The sequence below is a fragment of the Dipodomys ordii genome, unplaced genomic scaffold (assembly GCF_000151885.1).
Source record: "Dipodomys ordii isolate 6190 unplaced genomic scaffold, Dord_2.0 Scaffold20, whole genome shotgun sequence".
Classification (NCBI taxonomy): Eukaryota; Metazoa; Chordata; class Mammalia; order Rodentia; family Heteromyidae; genus Dipodomys; species Dipodomys ordii.
The window spans coordinates 16,053,889-16,076,357 of NW_012267236.1; the positions used below are offsets into that span (position 1 = coordinate 16,053,889).

General features: G+C 36.1%; 1 protein-coding gene across 1 annotated transcript; it reads left to right on the forward strand.

Moving 5' to 3' along the window:
- The first annotated feature begins 8,211 nt into the window (after nucleotides 1-8,211).
- Nucleotides 8,212-12,354, forward strand: Rad51ap2 (RAD51 associated protein 2). The gene is made up of 3 exons (XM_013013551.1): nucleotides 8,212-11,218; nucleotides 11,636-11,719; nucleotides 12,236-12,354. The coding sequence occupies exons 1-3, from the start codon at nucleotides 8,212-8,214 to the stop codon at nucleotides 12,352-12,354; spliced, it is 3,210 nt and encodes a 1,069-aa protein (XP_012869005.1).
- The last annotated feature ends 10,115 nt before the right edge of the window (nucleotides 12,355-22,469 follow it).

Genomic DNA, 22,469 nt, shown 5'->3' on the forward strand with positions numbered 1-22,469 from the left:
TCTCTGGCTATTATGTGTTGTGTGATCAAACACCAGAGCCAAAGTAGACCAATTAGATATTTATATTCTAGAACTTTATGGGTTAGTATGGAGATAGTTGTGTTAGTTTCTTCCTGTGTTAGAAAAATCTAATTTATGAAGTTTAAAAATGTCACATTCAACTTTGATATTTCTTGTATATTTTATGGGCGGTGTAGGCTGTTAATTTTTATCATTGATTTTGGTCTTCTGTGGAATTAATTTTGCTTTTTCAATGTCCAGTGCAGATTTTAATTCTGGTCATACACTTAATATGGTTTCTTTTTTGCTTTAACATTCTGTGTTTATTTCAGTTAGTTATCTTTGTGCTTTGACTCCAGACAGGCCATCTCTTTCTTTTATTTTTTTTTCTGAAAATGATAAATGGCTGTCTTCTAAAAAATTTTTTTTATTTTTATGGAATAAAAATATATTTTACTCACATGTCTTTAGAGCAAAGGCCCCTTTGCTGTCTTTATTTTAATAAATAAGTACTATTTTGCTTTGTTGTTCATCACTACATTGGGGAACACTTGTTGACTCAGAATTTTCCAAGAGGTGACATCCTCTTACTTTAAATCCCTTTCATTTTTCACTTGGATATTTTTAACTTCTCTCTGATCTTTATATAAGGGCAAATTAATATGCTTAGCCATTAGTTACATTTGTGAATCCTATTAAGTATCTATCCAATCCAATTTTTTAATTAATATTGGCACCAGTATTTTCTATTTCAGTCTTTTTAACTGAACGGTTACCGTTTGTAAAGTTTGTTTCTTTTTTCCTACTAGAACACAAGGAGATATGACTCTGTTTTCAAAGGCCAACAGTGCACTTGAATCATATTTGAGCTTATTTATACAACTCTGATTTAAAAGACTTAATGGTATGCATTACAAGAACAAACTTCTTAATCTACTCTTCTACCATTCAAGTTGAAAACCTCCTTTATCTATCTATCAATCAAATTCTCTTAGATTTAGTTGAGTTTTTAGTGCATATTTTTTCAAATATTGTTCTCTTTCTGTGATAATCTATAAGCAGCATTTTCTAAATGTATTTTCAAAAGCCCAAGTCATTATAACAAATAATTTTTCCTAGATATGGAATAAAAGGAACCTCGTATAGCAAACCATTATTGCCATCTATATCCAGCAAAAATTTATTGAACACTTAATGCTATTCTGGATAATAATTTAATAATGCTAATTTGCATCTGAGATGACATTGAACCAGTTGCTTCCATTTGAAAACTGAATTAAATTTATGATTTTGATTTTGAGTTCATTTAATACAATTTCCTCAGAAGATTTTTATGTTGTGGCTCATGAAAATCAGATTAAGTGCATAGATCATAGCAACGTTGCTAGGAGTAATGTAAATTTTGTTTAATTTCCCAGGCTACCTGATGCATGTCTGAATAAAATTGAGTATTAGTAACACTGTAATGTTAAACAATAACTTGAAAATGAAGTTACATAATACATTCTCAGTTACAGATCAGGCTTTATTTATTTATTTATGTTGCCAGTTGTAGGGTTTGAACTCAGGGCCTGGGCACTGTCTCTGAGCCTCTTTGTTTTCAAGACTAGCACTCTACCACTTGAGACACAGTGCCAATTCCAGCTTTTTCTTAGTAATTTGGAGATAAGAGTCTCATGGACTTTTATGCCCTGGCTGGTTTCAAATCACTTTCCTCAGATCTCAGCCTCCTGCGTAGCTAGGATTACAGGTGTGAGCCACCAAGGTCCAACTAATAGGCTCTATTTTTTAGTGTACTTTTAGCTTTTTTTTTTCTTCCAGTTGTGGGGCTTGAACTCTGGGCCTGGGTGCTGTCCCTCAGCTCAAGGCAAGCACTCTATCACTTGAGCCACAGCGTCACTTCTGTACTTTTAGCTTTCTAGCACATGTGTATTCTCAGAAACAGTCATTGTCTCTAGACCTTACTAATTTCTGAGTGAATGCTGCAGCAATACACTAATATGTTGATTGTGGATTGGCTGAAAAATAAGCCAATTTTGAGGCTTGAACTCAGGGCCTGGGCACTATCCTTAAGCTTTTGTTGCTCTACCATTTGATGCACAGCTCTGCTTCCTGCTTTTTGGTGTTTTTTGTTTTGTTTTTTGTCGGTCGTGAGGCTTGAACTCTAGGCAAGGGCACTGTCCCTGAGCTCTTCATCTCAAGGCAAGCATTCTACCACTTGAGCCATAGCGCCATTTCTGGTTTTCTGATGGTTTATTGGAGATAAGAGTTTCACAAACTTTCCTGCCCCGGCTGGCTTTGAACCAAGATCTTCAGATCTCAGCCTCTTGAGTAGCTAGGATTACAGGCATGAGCCACTGGCACCCAGCTTTTTGGTGTTTTTAATTGGAGATAAGAGTCTTCTGACTGGTCTGGTTTTGAACTACTATCCTCAGATCGCATTCTTCTGAGCCAGGATTACAAGTGAGCCACACATCTGACTGTTACATTGATTTTTTGTTTTGTTTTGTTTTGGTCAGCTGTGGGATTGAACTCTGGGCCTAGATGCTGTCCCTCAGCTCTTCAGCTGAAGGCTAGCACTCTACACAGCTGGTTTTTGAGTGGTTAATTGAAGATAAGAGTCATGTGGGGACTTTCCTGCCCAGGCTGGCTTTGAACCACATTCCTCAGATCTCAGCCTCTGAGAAACTAGGATTACAGGCATGAGCCACCATCACATGCTACATCGATTTTTTTTTTTTTTTTTTGCCAGTCCTGGGGTTTGAGCTCAGAGCCAGGGCACTGTCCCTGAGCTTCTTTTGCTCAAGGCTAGCACTCTACCACTTGAGCCACAGCACAACTTCTGGCCTTTTCTGTGGTACTGAGGAATTGAACTCAGAGGGCTTCATGCATACTAGTTGAGCACTCTACCACTAAGCCACATTCCCAGCCCTGCATTGATTTTTAAGAGATAAAAATTTAAAGTAATTTTTAAAGAATAACATCGCTTAACAACAATAATAAAAATATAATAAATGAATAATAAATCATTTATTACTGCTAATAAGTTAATTACTTTTACTGTTGAAATATTTAACTTGTGCATATTTGTATAGAAAATATATAATTTATATACTTAGCACAATGGGATGTTATGCTATATGGATATTAGAAAAATTTCACATCAATCAACAAGTGATTCTATGTTTTATGTAATATAAGTTTGTAGTAGATATGCTGGGTATTATAAAAACATTTAAACTGAAAACAACTTAGTGTTTGAGTTAATTTCTATGCAATCAGACTAAGAGAATAAGGGAAACTGGATTTGACAGAGGGAATTTCTAGTCTTATTTGACTGGGCAACAGTTTTTACAATTGGCAACAGACACTGGAACCATCTTTTGGCAACCAGTGTAAACATTTGAAAGCCTAGAGATATATTTATCCTTTTTATATATTTCTCTCTCTTTTATTTTTCTAGACTATATTATTGTTCCCCTTGCTGTTTGTTTGTTGGCTTCCCTAGAATTGATTACTTCTTTCTAAGGCCTTTGAAAAAGTTTGAAGAGTTTTCTCTTTAATTCTCTCCAAAAAAATGTCATATACTTTATATTTTTTAAAGTGATTATCAACTGGGTGCTGGAGACTCACATGTATAGCCTAGATACTCAGAAGGCTAAGATCAGAAAGGTAACAGTTCAAGTCCAGCCTGGACAGAAAAGTTCTTTGAGACTCTCACTCCAAAATAACTCAAAAAGCCAGGCTGGGAATGTGACTCAAGTAATAGAATGCCAGGTGTCCAAACAAGCCAAACAAGCAAGCTGAACAAGTTTGAGACTCTGAGTTCTAATCCCAGTTTTTTAAAAGTGATTGTCTATACTCAGGTTACTGTGAAATATACATGTTTATTGAGCAATTTTTTGCCCCTCACCCATTTCCATACTTGAAGAGAAAGTTAAAAGCCCACAGTATCTATCTATCTATCTATCTATCTATCTATCTATCTATCTATCTATCTATCTATCTATCTATCTATCTGTCTGTCTGTCTGTCTGTCTGTCTGTCAGTCTATCTATCTATCTATCTATCTATCTATCTATCTATCTATCTATTATCTTTAAGTATACAAAGGGATTTCAATTCAACATGTTCCTTTAAAAGTACAATGCATCTTGATCAGTATTACACCCTCTCTCATTCTCCCCCATATCTGTCTTGCAATATTTATTTTTAGTAGTAGTTATTTTGTATATCACCCATTTGGTATGTGTTTATATGAGTAATTGAGGATCTTGTCTGTTGTATAGCTGGTGTCATGGTAAACTCTGAAAATACAAGTGTCTATGAATTAACTTGTTTTTAATCAATGTCATAATGGTTTATTGAGCAAGATGGCATAGATACAGCTAACCATTATATAATCTTATAAACAATACAATCTATATCTGAAATGCTATGTAAATCTGGCTGAACAATTACTTAGTATGAAGGTGTACCAGACGACTCTTATGAACTGCTTGGCATACAACAGCTACAGCTAGGTAGTACGAATTAACTTACATGGAACTGTAGCTGAAATAGCATAAGATAGAATTTCATACAGTGCTATTCTGGAAACAGTTTTACAACTGGCTTTCTAGAAGGAAAGCTGTGATCTGTAGCATTTGCTAATGTCAGTGGTGTAAATACTTCCATCAGGACCCACTCTAAACTACCCACGGGAAATCAGTCAAATCAGGGGTTGGGAATAAAGGCTGACAATCAGCTCATCTGAATCTGTAGGAGTTAGCTCAACGTGCTGAGAACTTCATAATAATGATCACAGTGGGCACTGACTTAGGTGCCCAGAACTTCACTTAAAGCTTTACATTTAATTCACACTATCACCTATGAGTCTGGTTCTACACCACAACTCCCACTTACAGGATCTGTGCTACTAAAATGGTAAATGTGTGTGTGTGTGTGTGCCAGGGCTTGATCAACAAGGAATTTTGCTTGCTCTTGGATTTTTTTGAATCAAGGCTGATTTTTTTTAAATCAAAGCTGATATTCTACCACACCTCCATTTCCAGCTTTTTGCTGCTTAATTGGAGATAAGAATCTCATAGGCTTTCCTGCCAAGACTAGCTTCTAGCCAAGATTCTCAGATATCAACTTTCTGAATAGGTAAGATTATAGCTGTGAGTTGTGGGCCTAAAAGCTATATAATTTTTGGATATTATATATCTAGGAAAAAGTGGACTACAGAATTTAAAGTTATATTGATTCCAGAGCCTACTCACCTCACTACTAATATATTTTGCTTTCAGAATTTAAGAAATATATTCAGCATGGTTTTTATTTAATATGAACATATATAATCCCTTAAAAAAGCTAGAGTAAATAAGTAAGATGTATCAACTTGCAATGCCTAACAAAATATGTATTGAGCAGTCAATCACAGCAAAATGATGAATCTCAGTCAAACAAAACTGTGAAAAAGCAATCTAAGTAAGTATAACTTTGTATGGTTAAAAGGTAGACATTGCTGGAACTTCAGATAGATGTAGTAAATAGTTGAATGCTCTACCTGCGTTTTCAGTACTTTGGGTTCTGGGAAAAGGTTATCTCTGACTTGCTAAACATGCAGAAAATACATTAATGCACTCCTGACGTACAATTCAGACATGTAAAGATTAGGAATCACCACAGAACATGAAGTAAAGCCTGCCACCATACATTAGGCAAATATGCCCACGACAAACCACGGGAAAATGACTGAGAGGAAGTACAGTAGCCTAGAAAAGTAAGTCATGGGGGGACGCTGGGAAGGGATGGGAAGGGGAAACAAAGGAGGAGGCTACAATGCGATAAGAAATGTACTCATTATCTTGCCCATGTAATTGTAACCCCTCTGTTGAGTATTTTCACAATAAAAAATAAATAAAAATTTAAAAAAAGAAAGGTTAGTCATGTTATGGAGGTAGACAAGGAGGAAAACCAGTCCCGATATATGCCAGATTTGAGCTTGAAGTAACAGTAAGGAATAGTGGGGGCTGTGGAAAACCTGAACAAACTTGTAGGTCATTTAAATTCTGATTTTTCAATCAAATAATCTGGTTTACAAACCACACATTGGCTATCTCTATCAGGAATATGGTGATGAGTATCTCATAAAAGTAAGCTTGGGGCTGGGAAGGTGGCTCAATGGTAGAGTGCTTGCCTTGCATGCATGAAGCCCTGGGTTCAATTCCTCAGCACCACATAAGCAGAAAAGCCACAAGTGGCACTGTGGCTAGTGCTAGCCTTGAGCTGAAGAGCTGAGGGACAGCTCCCAGGCCTAGAGTTCAGGCTCCACAGATAATATTTGTGTTATAAGTTACTATCATTGCTCTAATGAAAGGTTAATTGTATGTAAAGATTTACATGTATCAAGTTCTTTCTATCCTTTCTTTTTTCTTTCTTTTTTCATCTTCCTTCATTCCTTCCTTCGTTCCTTCCTTTGTTCCTTCCTTTCTTCGTTCCTTCCTTCCTCTTTTTCCTATAGTGTGTGTGTGTGTGTGTGTGTGTGTGTGTGTGTGTGTGTGTGTGTGCTGGTACTGCAGTTTAAACATAGGACCAGGCCTGGGCACTGTCCTGAGCATTGTTGCTCAAGGTTAGCTTTCTACCATTTGAGCCACTCCACTTTTTGATGGTTAATTGGAGATGTGTCTCATAGACTTCAGGGTCTAAAGCTTACTAGGCAGGCACTCTAATAAATTAGGCACTCTTTTAGCCCTTCAAGGTATTCTGAAATATTTTCCTATCTAGTGCTTTTCATTGACTGGATAAAAATGCTATATATGATGTTTAGAGCCATACTTATTTAGAATAATTTTACTGATATTTCCTGACCCCCTGCATTCAATATGAATACTTTTATTAATGGTTTTTATTATTTTAAATATATTTTAATTTTTGTCTGTAAAGAAGTTTTAGGCTTAGAGTATTTATTAACCACTTGCATGATTTATTAAATTAAGCAAAATAGAGGTTTTTGATTACTGAGCTAATTACATATTTATTAAGAAATATGTAAGAAAAAAAGACAGCTGTTTTCTGCTTTGTTTTACAAAGAATATGCATTGGACTTAACAAATGCAGCACTGGCATCCAGTAGACATTATGTTGAAAATGAACTATACAACTTGTATGTAGCGATGGGAAGGAAAAACTGGTAGAGAGCAAGGGAAGGGATGATATTTTCCAAACAGAAATGTACTGTTTACCTGACTTAATGTAATTGTAGCCCCTCTGTACTTCATCATTACAATAACAATAAAAAAGTAAAAAGATGTATTGACTACTAATCACAAAAACACCGATTTTCAAAACAAAAGGCATTATAAAAATTCATTGTTACGTATGAGTCAGTACTGGTTATGACTTAGGCTGACACTATATCTAAAAGTTCCAAACATAACTTTTATATCTTAGTAATATTATCCATAATAGGGAGAAAAGCTTCGACTGCCTATGTGAAAACGAATCATTGTCACAATTATAATTGGACAATAGTCATTATTAGGATATTTAGTTCCCCACCCACATCCCCTCCCCCCCTTAGATGGAGGTAGACTAGCTCTTTCCCTAAGTATACACAGGGAAGTGGAAGTAGATTTGAAGTGTCTCTGGGATGTTTAAAAACTAAATTAAGCAAAGGAGAACAACACAACCCCTTTCCCCAGCCGCAGAGCTCGGAGTGGGGTTTCCTTGGTTTTACCAGACGCGTCCCCAGAGGAACCCAACCCGGCAACGGTCGCTTCTGGGGGAAACACTGACTTTCAGCATTTTCAATAATAAAAGGTTTTTCCACTCACAACTATGAGAGCCGAGATTCGAATTTGTTTTTCCCGTTCCGTCAGAGGGAAGACTTGAAACTTTCTGACTCGCTTCGGTGGGGCTTTCACGAAAAGGCGGCAAACACCGACAAAGTAAGTGCGTGCCGCGGGGCTGGGCTGAGGCGAAGAGCCGCTCACGCGCAGGGGTGGGCGGGAGGACTGGGCGGGGCTTAGGAGGGGCGTGCTGGGGGCGGGTCATGGGCGTGGAAATCCATAGTAAGAGTGCCTAGATTACAGCTAGGGGGCGTGTCGGGGGCGGGGAAAAGGAGGGTCCAGGGGGCGGGGCGAAGCCACTCTGCTCCTCTTTAAAAGGCTGGCGCGCGGCGGGGACCTTGGACAGATCCCGGAGGAAGGCAACTCGGCCCCCTCCATGTCTCTCCCTCACCCCTCGCCTCCGCCGGCCGAGCGGGAAGGGTCCGAAGACCCTGACTCCCCACCACCCCCTAGCAAACGTCCTCGTCAGGAGGAGGCAAGCGGAGTCTCCCGGGCGGGGTGGCAGCCGCCCCGGGGGCCTGGGGTAGAACCGGTGTGGCGCTGGCGGCCTAGCAGCTTCCCGAGGCTCCTCGCGAGGCAGACCGCGGGCGTGGCGGGCGTGGAGGGCGGCTGGGGCCCGGGTGTGGGGGGCCCGGCCCGGGGGGTGAAGATATGGAACGTGGCCTGGCAGAAGAACGAGTTCCCTTTCTCCTCACGAAGTTGGGGTTCCGGATGGAGGGCCTCAGGAAGACCTGGGGAACCTGGGCGGCGGGAAGGAGAGGTTTTCCGTGTGGTCCGCGGAGACAGCTCCCAGGCTGAAGCCAGGTCGCCCAGCACCCCCGCAGGCCTTATTCACGGAGTCGCACACCAGACTCCCAAAGAGAGAGACGGTGTTCTAAAGTTCCCTAGTTCCGTAAGACCGCCCGAAAGCCCGTTTTTAGATGTTACCTCTAACGAGGAAGAGGAGGAGAACAGATGCAGAGTTGACGGTGTCATGCCATCAGAGTGGAAAGAAAATAGCATCTCCTCATCGGTACTAAAAATATCAAAGTCTCAAAACCTGCCCAGCTTGGAAATTGCCAAACTCAGCTATTTTCGAGGTAGCATCACAACAAGTATCCTTGAGTTTCCAAAGGATTTAAATAGCAACATGTCCTTTGTCTATTTAAAGGAAATAGCAAAGAAAAAGAATGACAAATTGGAAGCATATGTTTGGGATTTCACAAACATTTACTGGTGCCAAAATAGACCTGATGTTGAGAAGCAAGAAGTACAGGATGATAAAAAAATTGTAGATGCAGAATATAATTTCCCTGACTATTTTGAAGGTATCCCGCAGTCAAATAGCAACCAAAACGCTCTTGAGAAGAAAAAAGGTTTGCTCAGTACAATCTATCACTATAGTAGTATCAAGTGTGTAAGAGACTCTAAAAAGAATTCCACTGTAATACTGGCAAATGCACACTGGAAGGGAGCAAAAAGAAGCTGGGACAGTTTCATACCTGTCAGGTTGGAAAAATCTCAAGGCTGGGATAGCAGCGTGAGACATATTTTGAAAAGAAACAGGCAAAATTGTTGGATTATAGAGAGTTACAAGAGCAACCGTGAAAATATGAAAAACACTGGAGAAATTTTGAATTTGCCTCAACTACTAGAATTAGACTTTTTACACAATGATTATCCTTGTACAAAACTCACAAATATTCAAACACAACAATCAAAGCCTCTGATGATAGGAAATGTGGGCAACCAGAAAACATTGATCAAAATTGTTCTGTTAAGTGGTGAAGGACAAAAAGATACTATGTTACAGTTAAGATATACTATGAAAAATGACTTCCTTTTAGGCAACACTTTACACAGTATTATAGATGATAGTATGATAAACTGGTATGGAATTTTGAGGTATGAAAGACAAATTAATGTGAAAGACAAATTAGTGATAGCCAGAAATATGTTTATGGATATAAGGAATGCCATTTTACACAAATATTTACAAGCTGGAGTTTCAGATGATTTAATTGACATTTTAAAAGCCAACATAATTTTTTTTCTAAATACATTTGATTTTTTATCAAGAATTGAAAATGATTCTGAATTACAATTGATAGTGCATTTAAATTATCCAAAAAATAGTATAGTAGGGAATCACACAGTAAGGATTCTAACTTTTTCGAGACCATTACAAAATAGCTTGAAACCTCTCTTAAAGAAAAGAAAGCTATCTGAAACTAAACAAGTTCTTGAGGGGCCTAAGAAACAAAACATTGATTCCATTAGCATGACCACTAAAGATAAATGTCTTCTGATTTTTGAAGCATACAAAAAATTTCCTCTTCCAATATATTTTGATTATGCAGGAGAAAACAGTTTGACAAATGTATTTAATTTTAAGATTACAAGTTGTCCTGAACAACATACTAATGTGGAAAGCTGGGCTTGCCATAGTTACACTGAAAGAAAACAGGATCATGACACAGTCAGTCATTTCAATTTTAAGTATATATTTGAAAATTTCTTTAATATCAAGCAACAGGCCATACCCATAAGCCAAAACACACTACATAGTGAACAGAACAAAACCATAGCTCACATGTTAAATTTTGAGAACTTGCCGAGTGAAATAGAAGGGAAAAAATATAACTTTACTTTCCCAAAAGAGGTAAAAGTCACAGCATCAAATTTAACAAAAACTTTACGGGTTTATAAAGGTATTCATTTAGAAAAAGAAGAGAAAGATAGATTTTTTCCAATGGGGCGCATATGTTCTGTGCAGGCTGTTTCATTAATGAGTGAGAAAGTAAATGTGGAAGAAACCAAATTTGTTAGTCAAAATCACAGAGCTGACAAAAATGAATACAAGAGTATTTTTCGAGAAAGTAAGCCGGCAAATTCAAAGCCTTTTCATCTAAAGACTGACTCTATATTGTGTGTTAATCATCAATTTGAAACTGATTCAAGTGAAGAGAACAATGAATGTTTTCAAGCCTCAGTGGTTAAATGTTTGTCAACAGAAGCTCTAACAATAGCAAAAGATTTTGAGATGAAGAGTAAATTTGATTTAGTTCTTGAAGAACTTTGTCGGTTTCATGAAATTAGTAACGAAAATGAAGTTCTAAGCACTGTGGAAAAACACAAGAGCCAAGGAAATTACATTGGAGCAAGTAATGATGTGGAGGAGGCAAAAGTGGAGAGAAGAAAGGATTTGAACATTTTTGCTGCAAACAAAACATGTACAGTTTCTTTGCCTTGTGATAAGATAGCCAGTCCTACTATGCTTAAAAGATACCAAAGTTTATTTAAATGGAAAACGGCACCTGGAGTCAGAGAACGGGAAGTTCTCTCTGAGTATTGTTATCCTAGAAGATCAGAGAAAAAAATACTATATTCTGCTTCTGAAGAAGGTATGCATACAGTTCACTTTCTATTTTTCCTTTTTTTTTTTTTGCACTAGGGTTTGAACTCAGGGCTTACAATTCCTTAGACCAGCATTTCATTGCTTGAACCACACACATCTAACCCCTAAAATTCACTTTAATCTTTTTTACTATAAAGAGTTATTCCTTTCTCTTTTTCCTGTTTCAGACAAGCATGTTTTTTAATGGAAAAGAATAATATAAAGTAGAAGATGAATATTTATTAGCAAAAACTATTTTGCCATAAAGGTCTCATTTGAAATTGAAGAATCTTTCCTACTTTATTTCTCTAAACATTAACAGCCAACTGAAAGAGTTATTTGTGGAAAAATAGTTTGCTTATAGCAGTAACATTTTTTAAAGGAAAGTTACATTTTGATATAACAGATTCATCTTCATTTTCAGCTTGCAAACCTCCTTTACCCAATAGACATGCTTTTCTTCCTGATGAATGTAAGGAAGAAAAAATTAATGACTTATTGAAAGAAGGTAAGATCTTTAGTTAATTCTTTTTCTAGATTATCTTTTAAGGTGATTGTAATATTCTTATGTTTTTAGCATGACAAAAATATTGTAAGTTGGTTTAAGATAAATACTGTTTCATACTTTTAGAAAATAGTCATAATTTACTGATACATATCCTAGCAGTAACAAATTGGTTAAACATCAAATGTTATTGAAAACAAAACTGGGAAATTCACTTTATAAAACTGTGTTTAAATATTTGCATTGATATATGTAAGCATGTTTTTGTTAAGATAAACAGCCTGTATGTAATGCTGATTTTATTTAGTTATTGCTTTAGCTTGGATAAATCATCTAACTTTTCTGAACTTAAGTTTCCATATTTTAACTTGCATGTAATATTAAGTGAAAGTGTATTTAAAATGGCTAGTACACTAAAAAATCCTGAGCTAGTCTTATGATTAAAGGTAAGTAAAGATTTTTGAAGCATATTGATAACTTTTACTCCTTTATGTAATTTTTGTTGTCTTTTGCTTTTAGGCAGGCATTTTTCACAAGGCATTGCACGGGTACAACCTCTTAAGACATGTAACCGACCTATCAGGATCGGTTTGTCAAGAAAAGCTAGACTTGCACAACTTCACCCCTACCTAAAATAAATGAACTATGAGAGTGTAAAAGAAGATCTTGGACTTTTGTATTTGAAAATATTTCACAATATCTAGAATTCTTTTTCTTTCTTTGGATCAATTTTTTCTTTTAGCCTGAAGATTTTATATATTATGATAAAGTATGAAGTATGTGGAAAAAGTTTAGAGTTAAATGTTTCATGGATGTTTTTATATCATATGATCAATATATGCATTAAAATCTTTTCACAATCTTATGAACTAGATCTTGATATTATTATTATTGTTGTTGTTGTTCTTCTTCTTCTCCTCCTCCTCCTCCTCCTCCTTCCTTTTCCTCCTCCTCCTCCTTTCTTCTTCTTCTTCTCCTTCTTCTTCCTCTTCTTCTTCTTCTTCTTCTTCTTCTTCTTCTTCTTCTTCTTCTTCTTCTTCTTCTTCTTCTTCTTCTTCTTCTTCTTTCTTCTTTCTTCTTTCTTCTTCATCTTTCTTCTTGTTATTATTGTGTCAGTACTGGGACTTGAACTCAGGGCCTTGGCATGATCCCTGAGCTTATTTTGCTCACTGAAGCCCAAGTTCCATTGCCATTATTTTAGTGATGGATTAATTGAAGGTAAGGGTCTCACAGACTTTCCTGCCTGGGCAGGAAAGGCTTTGAAACTTGGTCCTCAGATCTCAGCCCTGTAAGATAGCTAGAATTACAGGTGTGAGTCTCTGGTGCCTGGCTGGACTTATTATTTTTATGATATATATGCATGTGATCCTTTTGTACAGAAGATTGATAACATTGATCAATTCTCCCTTCTTCTCTCTACATAGTTCTGTGAGGTTCTTTGTGGGGGATTAGAAAGCTGGAGGGCAATAGGGAGGCAACATTTCAGGTTTCTAAGTCTTTGTATGGCCAGGTTTGGAGAGACTGCATGGGAACTGTGCCAGAAGCCATTTTAAATCAAATTATTCTACCTTGTTCTTTTTGCTCTTGTTCTTAAAATGTAAAAGTTGGATGCTTTCAGATCAGTAGAGAAATATTCAAAGGATAAAAAGCCCCTTCAAAAAAAGGCTTCTTTTTACTTTAACCTTTGACTAAGTCTGTGACCTCGGTTTAAAGTAAGCACTCTTGGTGGTGGAACACTGAGCTTTTCTCCATTAACTTGGAAATGTTTGACTGGTAGTCAGTATCTTAAATATGCGAACTTCAGGTTAATATTAATCATTTTAGCTTAATTAGTTAGATAAAATGAAAAGTAAAAGATGCTGTGAAGTAGATCTCTAATTCCATCTAAATTGCATAAGAGAACCATTATAGAGTCAACCATCATTCTAAGATAATTTTCTAATTATGGAAACATTTTTAGAGTCCTGTTCTAGTTTGTGGCAGTTTAAATTACTGAAATAATTTTTAGACTAGGGAATAGGATTTAAAGATGTCAGAAGGGGACTAAATTATTTCCTCCCCAATTTATTGGAAAACAAACCACTATTTGTAGCATCCTTGCTATACAAACCAGTTTAATTTCATTTTAAGGCTCAAGAGTGTGACACGACAGCACATTCAGGAGAACCAGTCACATACCTGCCCATCCTAAGACAAAAGAAAAACTTTACTGATGTAACTGTAACCTCTCTGTACAGCATCTTTACAAGAAAATAAAATTAAAAAGAAAAAAACAAGAAAAAACATGCGGCATAAAGCTCTCTTTAATCATGTTCCCTTAATTTGGTAAATTTTGTAATTTAGGGTACATTTTATTTAATAAAGTCTTGTAAGGTATAGTGATGCATGCTTATGAGTCCAACTACTGAGTAATAGGAGGATCACTGTTCAAAGCTATGTGACTAGCAGTAGGGATGACTTAAATATGTCAGGATGAATATATGTTTTTTCTTGTGGCAAATAACAAAACTATTTAACTGCTCCCTTCTGGAATTTAAAATTCTCTTTCCTATTCTTTTCTGTGTTGCCGTACTTTCTCCTTGGTTCAAATAAATAGCCAAAGCTTGGAACTAGGTGCTGTGCATTACCTATGCTACTATACACTACATATGTAAGTTGATTTTGAATGATAAGTATACTTTTCAAAATTTAATATTCTATCTTTTATCTCATTTAAAGTTCATTTAAAGAAAACAATAGACTAAACTTAGATTTTTAAAAAAAAAATTACTACTTCCATTTGAGTCCATAATAGCTATCTACAAAAGTTCTTGGTATTTTTATTGTTTTAATTGAGTTTTCCTATTTCATGTTTAAATAATCTCTAATTTTTTAATGATTCTTTCTTAAAAAGGTAATATTTAGATGTGATATTACTAAAGATTAAACTAAAATAGTGAATCTCTCTGTTATATTTTCAAGATATATAGTTAATTTTCTTATGGTGAAAAAATGTGTTTTATTCTATATTTAAAATCATTTTGAGTTGGAGAATTTGATCTGTTTCAGTAAGTCAGGTTTTTGAGAGGAAGCAGTTACTGAAATTCCAGAAATTAGGACAAATTCTTTTCTTTTTTTTTTTTTTTTGGTAATTTATACATTACACCTCCAGAGTTCACCCAGAGGTCTCCAGTGTCTTTGGATTGATATCTGCTTTTAAGTTCAATAGTATTTGTTTAATACAGTTGTGTCTTCATATGGTGAAATTTAGTTCTTTCTCTAAACCCTCCATGTTGAGACATAATTGAAAAGTAAATGAGACTCCTTCCTTCCTCGCTTCTTTCTTTCTTTCTTTCTTTCTTTTCTTCCTTTCTTTCCTTATTGCTGATTCTATTTTTTAAAATGTTTTATCTTGGCCTTTCTGTCATGTTATCCTTTTTCTAAATAGTATTTAAAAAATACTCCATTTGTTATCCTATTTACTCTTTATAATGCTCCCAATTGAAATATTTTGTGACAAGTATCCCTATAGTAGTGTAAATTTTATTACTCTCCACTTTCGTATACATTTTACTGTCTGTTTTCCTTACTTAAGCATGAGGTTTATGAAGAATGCAAGATTAATATATATTTCAGTAATCTCTGGGATTTATTTTGCTAGTTTGTTGTACTGTTTTAAGAATCGGGAAAATTTCACCTTACTTTTGAAGCTACTTTATGTGTGTGTGTGTGTGTGTGTGTGTGTGTGTGTGTGTGCATACTGTACTTGAACTTAAGGCCTAGGTTGTATCTCTTAGCTTTTTTGCTCAAGGCTAGCATTTTATCCCCTTTGGCCACAGCTCCATTTCTGTTTAATTGTTTGTTGACTTACTTATTTTACTGGGTTCTTTGAGTCACACAGCCTTTTCTGCTGAGGCTGACTTCAAATGGTGGCTTCAATGCTGAGCTTCTTAAGCTACTTCTAATTAACTCTCATTATGTTTGTTTGCAAAACTATTAGTAATTCATTCTCATCCTGAGGAACTTTTGTGTAGTTTTTTAAAAAAACTTAAGTATTTTCTATATTTCGCTTAATTTAATTCATCCTGACAATTTACTATCATTCTGTTTTCAGATAATGAAAGAAATGTTTATGTTAAAAGACTTTCATATCTGTAAACAGACTGTATAAAACTTTAGCTTCAAACCCAGTATCTGGCATGTACTAAATGTTTGTTACACCAAAATGAGGTACAATATTCTGCTTATTAACTTCATGATTGATAGTTTTTCTTTCCCTCTTTTCCCTTTTACTTTTTTTGGTATGCAATATTTCAAGCTAATTCCTGGATATACAATGAACCTAAAATGTGGTCATAGTTCTCATGAGTCTGATAACCTTGTTGGAGCTATGCAACATTAATGCATTAAAAAAATAGAGAGAAGACATTTATTATTTTTCCTTAGATAGTAAACAAGTACACAGGATGAAATTAAAAAATAGAAATACTTATTTACCTTTATTGCATAGTATTATAATGGATATTCATAAAGTTGAGACATATATTCATATTAAAAATTGATTATTAGTTGTAAAATAGGTTACAATACCATAAGTCAGGTTATAAATATAATTCATTAATGCATCTTGATCAGTGTTACCTTTTCCATCATTCTCCCACATTACTTCCCCTTCCTTCCCTCAAGTTACATAGACCAATTTTTACATGATGTACATTGACTATAATGAATTAAAAATATTCATTTTTACAATTACATTCATGGAAAGGTAATTTCAATTTACATATTGTAGGGTATTGACTGAAATAAAAATAACAAAGTTTAACTTATTTAATAAAAATGTCAATTTTTATATTAAATATTAAAGCTAGAATGATACTAAATAATGTTTAAATTTGTGGGCTCTTGATATAAAACTGTAAAAAATTACTTTATATTATCTTCTGGTTATTTTTTGATAAATTGCCATGGCCATGTTTTAATATATAAAATATTATAAAAAGTCAAGTATTCATAAATATTTTAATAAATAAATAGTTAAATATTTAAGATGTTTCAGAAAACAATTTATACTCATGCCCTCATTTCTTACGACTAAGTATGTATATGTACACAATTTTCATCCTAGTTTTGCTTATGTTAAACTCCAGCTTGAAAAGTTAGTAAAAAAATTTAAATGGAGGGCTGGGAAGGTGGCTCAATGGTAGAGCGCTTGCCTTGCATGCATGAGGCCCTGGGTTCGATTCCTCAGCACCACATAAGCAAAAAGAAAAAAAAGCCAGAAGTGGCGCTGTGGCTCAAGTGGTAGAGTGCTAGCCTTGAGCTGAAGAGCTGAGGGACAGCACCCAGGCCCAGAGTTCAGGCCCCATGACCGGACCCTCCCAAATTAAATGGATTGTTTTGAATATATTAAAAACCTAAAAGACAATCTTTCCAAGTTGTTACTACACAAGATTAGAATAATGATGTAAGATCTGACTTTAACTACAAAGGATTTTTATCTAACATTAATGAATCCCTAAAAATGAATTTATTATTAGTCTATTTTAATCACATCTTATTTCTAAGTATCCACTGTGAGTGACAGTGTACTTAATGATAGTAATTATACATTTTTCCCTAATATATATTTTTTATTGTAAAGATACTCCACAAAGTGGAAAAAATTACATGAGCAAGGTAATGAGTCCATTAACTATCGAGAATTGTTACCATCTCCTTTATTATTCCCCTACCATCCCTTTCCTCCCCAATAATTAAACATTTTAAAGATTATTTGATGTACAGATTCAATTTTTTAAATCTTTAAATTTTGTAATATTGTTGGGCCCTCAGGAAAAATTTTCTTTTTGAAGTGATAAAATTTGACAAAATATGCCTATCTCATCTGGAGAAATAAATTTCTTTCTCCTGATAAAGATGTGCTATTTTTTGAGCTTTGGTAATGAGATTCCGTGTTAGATATTCATCTTTCTGATGTAATATTTAGCTCTCTTACTTCCTTCTGACTTTAATACTATGGCAAATTCTAGACTAGTACCTCTGTCTCTGACATATGGGGGTATACTCAACAGATTGTGTGTGGCTTTGTAGTGGAAAAAAGGAGGCAGGCAAGAGATGAAAATAAATGCAGTGACTTTTGGTTTCATTATACTCTGCATTTCCAAAAAAGGGTGCTAAACAAATACATTGAAAGTAGAAGCGGCACATTGTTGCACAAAAGTAAGGTTTAGAAGACAGATCTGTTCCAACCTATATCAATTTCTTACATTCACTGTTTCCCACTTGCAAATTATTAATACTGAGACCATGGTAGATAAACTTTTAAGTCATCCAGTAGATTATCTGGTACATGATAGGCATTTAATAAATGGCAGTGAATAATATATGAGTGTTGTCCTGAAATGCTCTCTTTATTATTCCTCTTGAATATAAAAACTTTGAAAATTAACTTATTCATTCAAGAATATATATTAGGTAACTACCTAATATATAAGACATTAGTTATAGGCATTTAGGATACATTGGTGAATGAAACAGGTGAAGTTTCCTGTTCTTGTAGGTATACTTGTTAGAGAAGGCAAACATAAAGTAGTTAAATAAAACATACAGTATGTAGCAGGTGGTAGGCAGAAACAGAATGAAATAAAGGAGGAGGAGGCTGTAATATATAGGGGTAGAACTCTTTGACAAATTAAAATTTAAGAACATATTTGAAAGAGATGAGAGAATAAGGTCTTGATTTATTATTTCAATAGATCATTGCAATCGTTGAGAAACAGCTGGTGGTAAGGAAAGAATAAGAAAAAGACTTGCTAGGGGATGAACAGAAGAGAGGCTTGGGAGATGGTAGTAGAAGTGACAAGAGCCACTTTATTGTGAATGTCTTGTGAAAGTAGAAGCTTTGGAGAAATTCTGTGTGAGCAAAACGGGGTCAAGGACTGAAGGAATGTACATGATATTGTGGCTACCACATCAGGCTGGAACTGAGTGTGGAGTAGCTCTGAGGGCTCATATCAACAATTTGGCTTTTGACATATTGAGTCTGAGATGTTATTTAAGTCTTCAGGTAGAGATGTTGAAGATATACCAGCATGAAAAAAATCTAGAAATTTTGGAAACATCTTTGTTAGACACAGATCTGGGAGTCATGGTTTATAGAAGGAATTTAAAATCACAGGAGTGAACACAATTACCTCAAGAGAGTGTGTGTTGACAGAAGATGAAAGATTCAGCACTCCACTATGAAATGGTCAGTGTGGAAAAAGGTGAAGATAAATAAGCATGACAGTAGAAAAATCAAGGGAACATGACATCACCAAAGCCAGCTGAGGATGTCAGTCCTTTCATAATATGCATGAACCATGGAGTTGAACAATATGAGAGTTATTGATGACCTTGAGCAGAACAGTTTCTGTGTAGTGATATTGGAAAGCCTGATGGTAGAGAAGTAAGACACAAGAGCTGTCAACAACACCTAAAGGAAGTTTGCTGTAAAGAGGAGTAGAGGAAAGAGTATGGTAGCTAATAAAAGAGAGAAAAGAATATATTTTCAAACACAGGAGAAGAAATAGTGTTTGTATAGGGATGAAAACTGATAGGAGAGATAAAGGAAAGAATTGTTAGTAGGTTGAAAGAAGGAAGAACTGGATTTAACTGGAAGCCTAGTGGTTTCTTATCACTGGTAAGAGAAAGAGAAGGTAGGAGGGTACAGATGTGGTAATCCTATCTTTTTTTTTTTTTGTGGGTCATTGGGCCTGAACTCTGGTCCTGGGCGCTGTCCCTCAGCTCTTCAGCTTAAGGCTAGCGCCCTACCATTTGAGCCAAAGCACCACTTCCAGCTTTTTCTGCTTATGTGGTGCTGAGGAATTGAAACCAGGGCCTCATGCATGCAAAGCAAGCACAAATACTGAGCCAACTTCTTAGCCCCAGTAATCCTATCTTTATGTTATTTCAAATCTTTCAAAATAAAGGAAGATGGTTTTCTGCCAGGATTGGTATTTGAGAGGGAGATAATGATGGAGCTTCCAAAGAGAGTGTAGAAACTGTAGTGTAGCTCTCTAGAAGATTAAATGAACTCAGGATCTATATTTTGTTAATAGGGAGGAAGACGAATAATTTCTCTGTACTTTTGTATTTTATTTTATTATTATTTTTTTTTAGGTCCGATCATGGGGCCTGAACTCTGGGCCTGGGCGCTGTCCCTTAGCTCTTCAGCTCAAGGCTAGCACTCTACCACTTGAGCCACAGCGCCACTTCCGGCTTTTTTCTTTTTGCTTGCATGGTGCTGAGGAATCAAACCCAGGGCCTCATGCATGCAAGGCAAGCGCTCTACCACGGAGCCACCTTCTCAGCCCTGTATTCCAAATTATTTACCATTCACCTTTCTTTCCTATCTCCTCCTCTCCTTCTAAGTAGTCTGAAAATTATATGTGTATAGGTTTGCATTCCACAACTAAGTGAAAACATTACTTTTGGATGTGTGTGTGTGTGTGTGTGTGTGTGTGTGTGTGTGTATGTGTGTATGTATGTATGTGCCAGTCCTGGGGCTTGAACAGAGGACCTGGGCACTGGTCTTGAGCTTTCTTGCTTAAGGCTAGCAGTTGAGCCACAGCTCCGCTTCTAGCTTTTTGGTGCCTAATTGGAAATAAGTCACATGGACTTTGCTGCCTGGGCTGGCTTCAACTGATCCTAAAATCTCAGCCTCCTGAGGAGCGAGGATTACAGGCATGAGTCACAGGTACCTGGCAATATTTGGATTTTGTTTTTTATGTTTTTTTTTTTTTTTTTGTCAGTCGTGGGGCTTGAACTCTGGGATTGGGTGCTGTCCCTGAGCTCTTCAGCTGAAGGCTAGTGTTTTACCACTTGAGCCACAACACCATTTCCAGTTTTCTGGTGCTTTATTGTAGATAAGAATCTCAAGGACTTTCATGCCTGGGCTTACTTTGAACTGCAATCCTCAGAGCTCAGCCTACTGAATAGCTTGGATTATAGGCATGAGCCACTGGTTCCTGGCTAATGTTTGGATTTTTGAGCCACATAGTTGCAGAATTTTATCGTGGCTAGAAATTTGTTAGGTAAGATATCTATAAGATTTTAAGAATTAAGTCTTGCTTTTAAAGACTCGACTTTGTTTTAATCTTGCATTTGAGTTTGCTTGATATTTCTCTGAAATATTTATACTCCCTAAATTTATTAGTGATACTAAATATCAGGAGACTATTTAGGCCTTGGATATCTAATGATATATAGTAGTTTTTTAAAATGTTAATCACATACTAATTGACTGACTTAGTCACGTAAAAGGGCTTAACTCGCTCGAATGACCACTTTGTAGAAGAAAATAATTCTAATGACAGTGAGACCATAATATGAAATTATTAAATTTAGACACTGTAGAAATCCCCTAAAATACTGCTTGGTGCACCTACTGCAACATCCTGGCAAAAAGTTAATAGAGTCTGATTTCTTCTCTGGTCTGTCACACTACAGACTGTGTGGTATCATCAACTGCTGAACTTTGGTCTGTGAAAATTCAGAAGCACCTGGGAATTGTATCTACTTACATGGAGGCCTATTTTCTGTTGGTTCCCTGCCCTTTCTGCTTGCTGGTTTGGCATGTAGCCACAGGCAAAGCAGCCTTGAACAATTTCCATTCTATCATTCTCTTTATTACTTGAATCACATTGTCCCTCTGTGGTTTGACCTAGCTTGGCCTTTTAATGAAATTGTAGCAAGTTAGGTACTCTCTAGGTAACCATGGTAAAACAGCATATCAAAAAATCAATTCCACCTACAAACTAGCCCATAGGAAAGCTAAATTTAAAAAAAAGAAATTAATGATGAATTAAGGACTACTACACTGTTTTGATTTTGACACTTAATGGAGATGGTCATTTGACACTTCCATGCCTTCCACCAGTGAAGAGAAATCCAGAACAATTTTTCAAGCAGCTGGCTGAGCAAGTTCAAGCTTCTCTCTACCAGTTTTCAGCTGCTTAGCCCCAAATCTTGAAAGCATTCTTGTCTGGCCTTGTGTTTCTATTTCTCACTTCCACATCCTTCAGCATGTCACACTGGTTCTACTATCAAAAAAAGAAAGAAAGAAAGAAAGAAAGAAAGAAAGAAAGAAAGAAAGAAAGAAAGAAAGAAAGAAAGAAAGGAAAGAAGGAAGGAAAGAAAGGAAAGAAGAAAAGAAGAAAGAAAGAAAGGAAGGAAGAAAGAAAGACCAATAAAAAAATTCTTCCCAAGCTATAGTATCTGCACCACCACTGCTTTGCTCCCTGGGTTAGCGTAGTAGCCTCATGATGGTCCCTTGACAGCCCTCGTCTTTGTACTCTATTCTCAATAGAGACCAAGAATGGTCCTGTGACAGCACTTTGCCATTCTTCTGCTCAAAGCCGTCCAGTGGCTTCATCTTCCCTGCATGCTTGATATAAGTCTTGATATAAGGCCACTGATAGACTGTGGACCTTAGAGTCTACCTCTGAGTAATGTTTTGCTCACTCTGGTCCTGCCACACTGTTTTACTTCCTTATCTTCAAACAATCTAATAGTTTATTACCTTTGGCATGCATTTATTTTTTATTCTTCTGGGAACAGAGGTTTCCCTAGCTATCCGTATGGCTTTTCTACCACTTTTGCAGGCTTCTTCAATTTTTACTCTATTCTCTTTGTTTTATTTAGAACTGTCACCCTGCTCTACCTGCTCATCTGATTTTCTATCTTACTCTTTGACAAGGGCTCATTGCAATCTAAAATAGTTCATTAATTT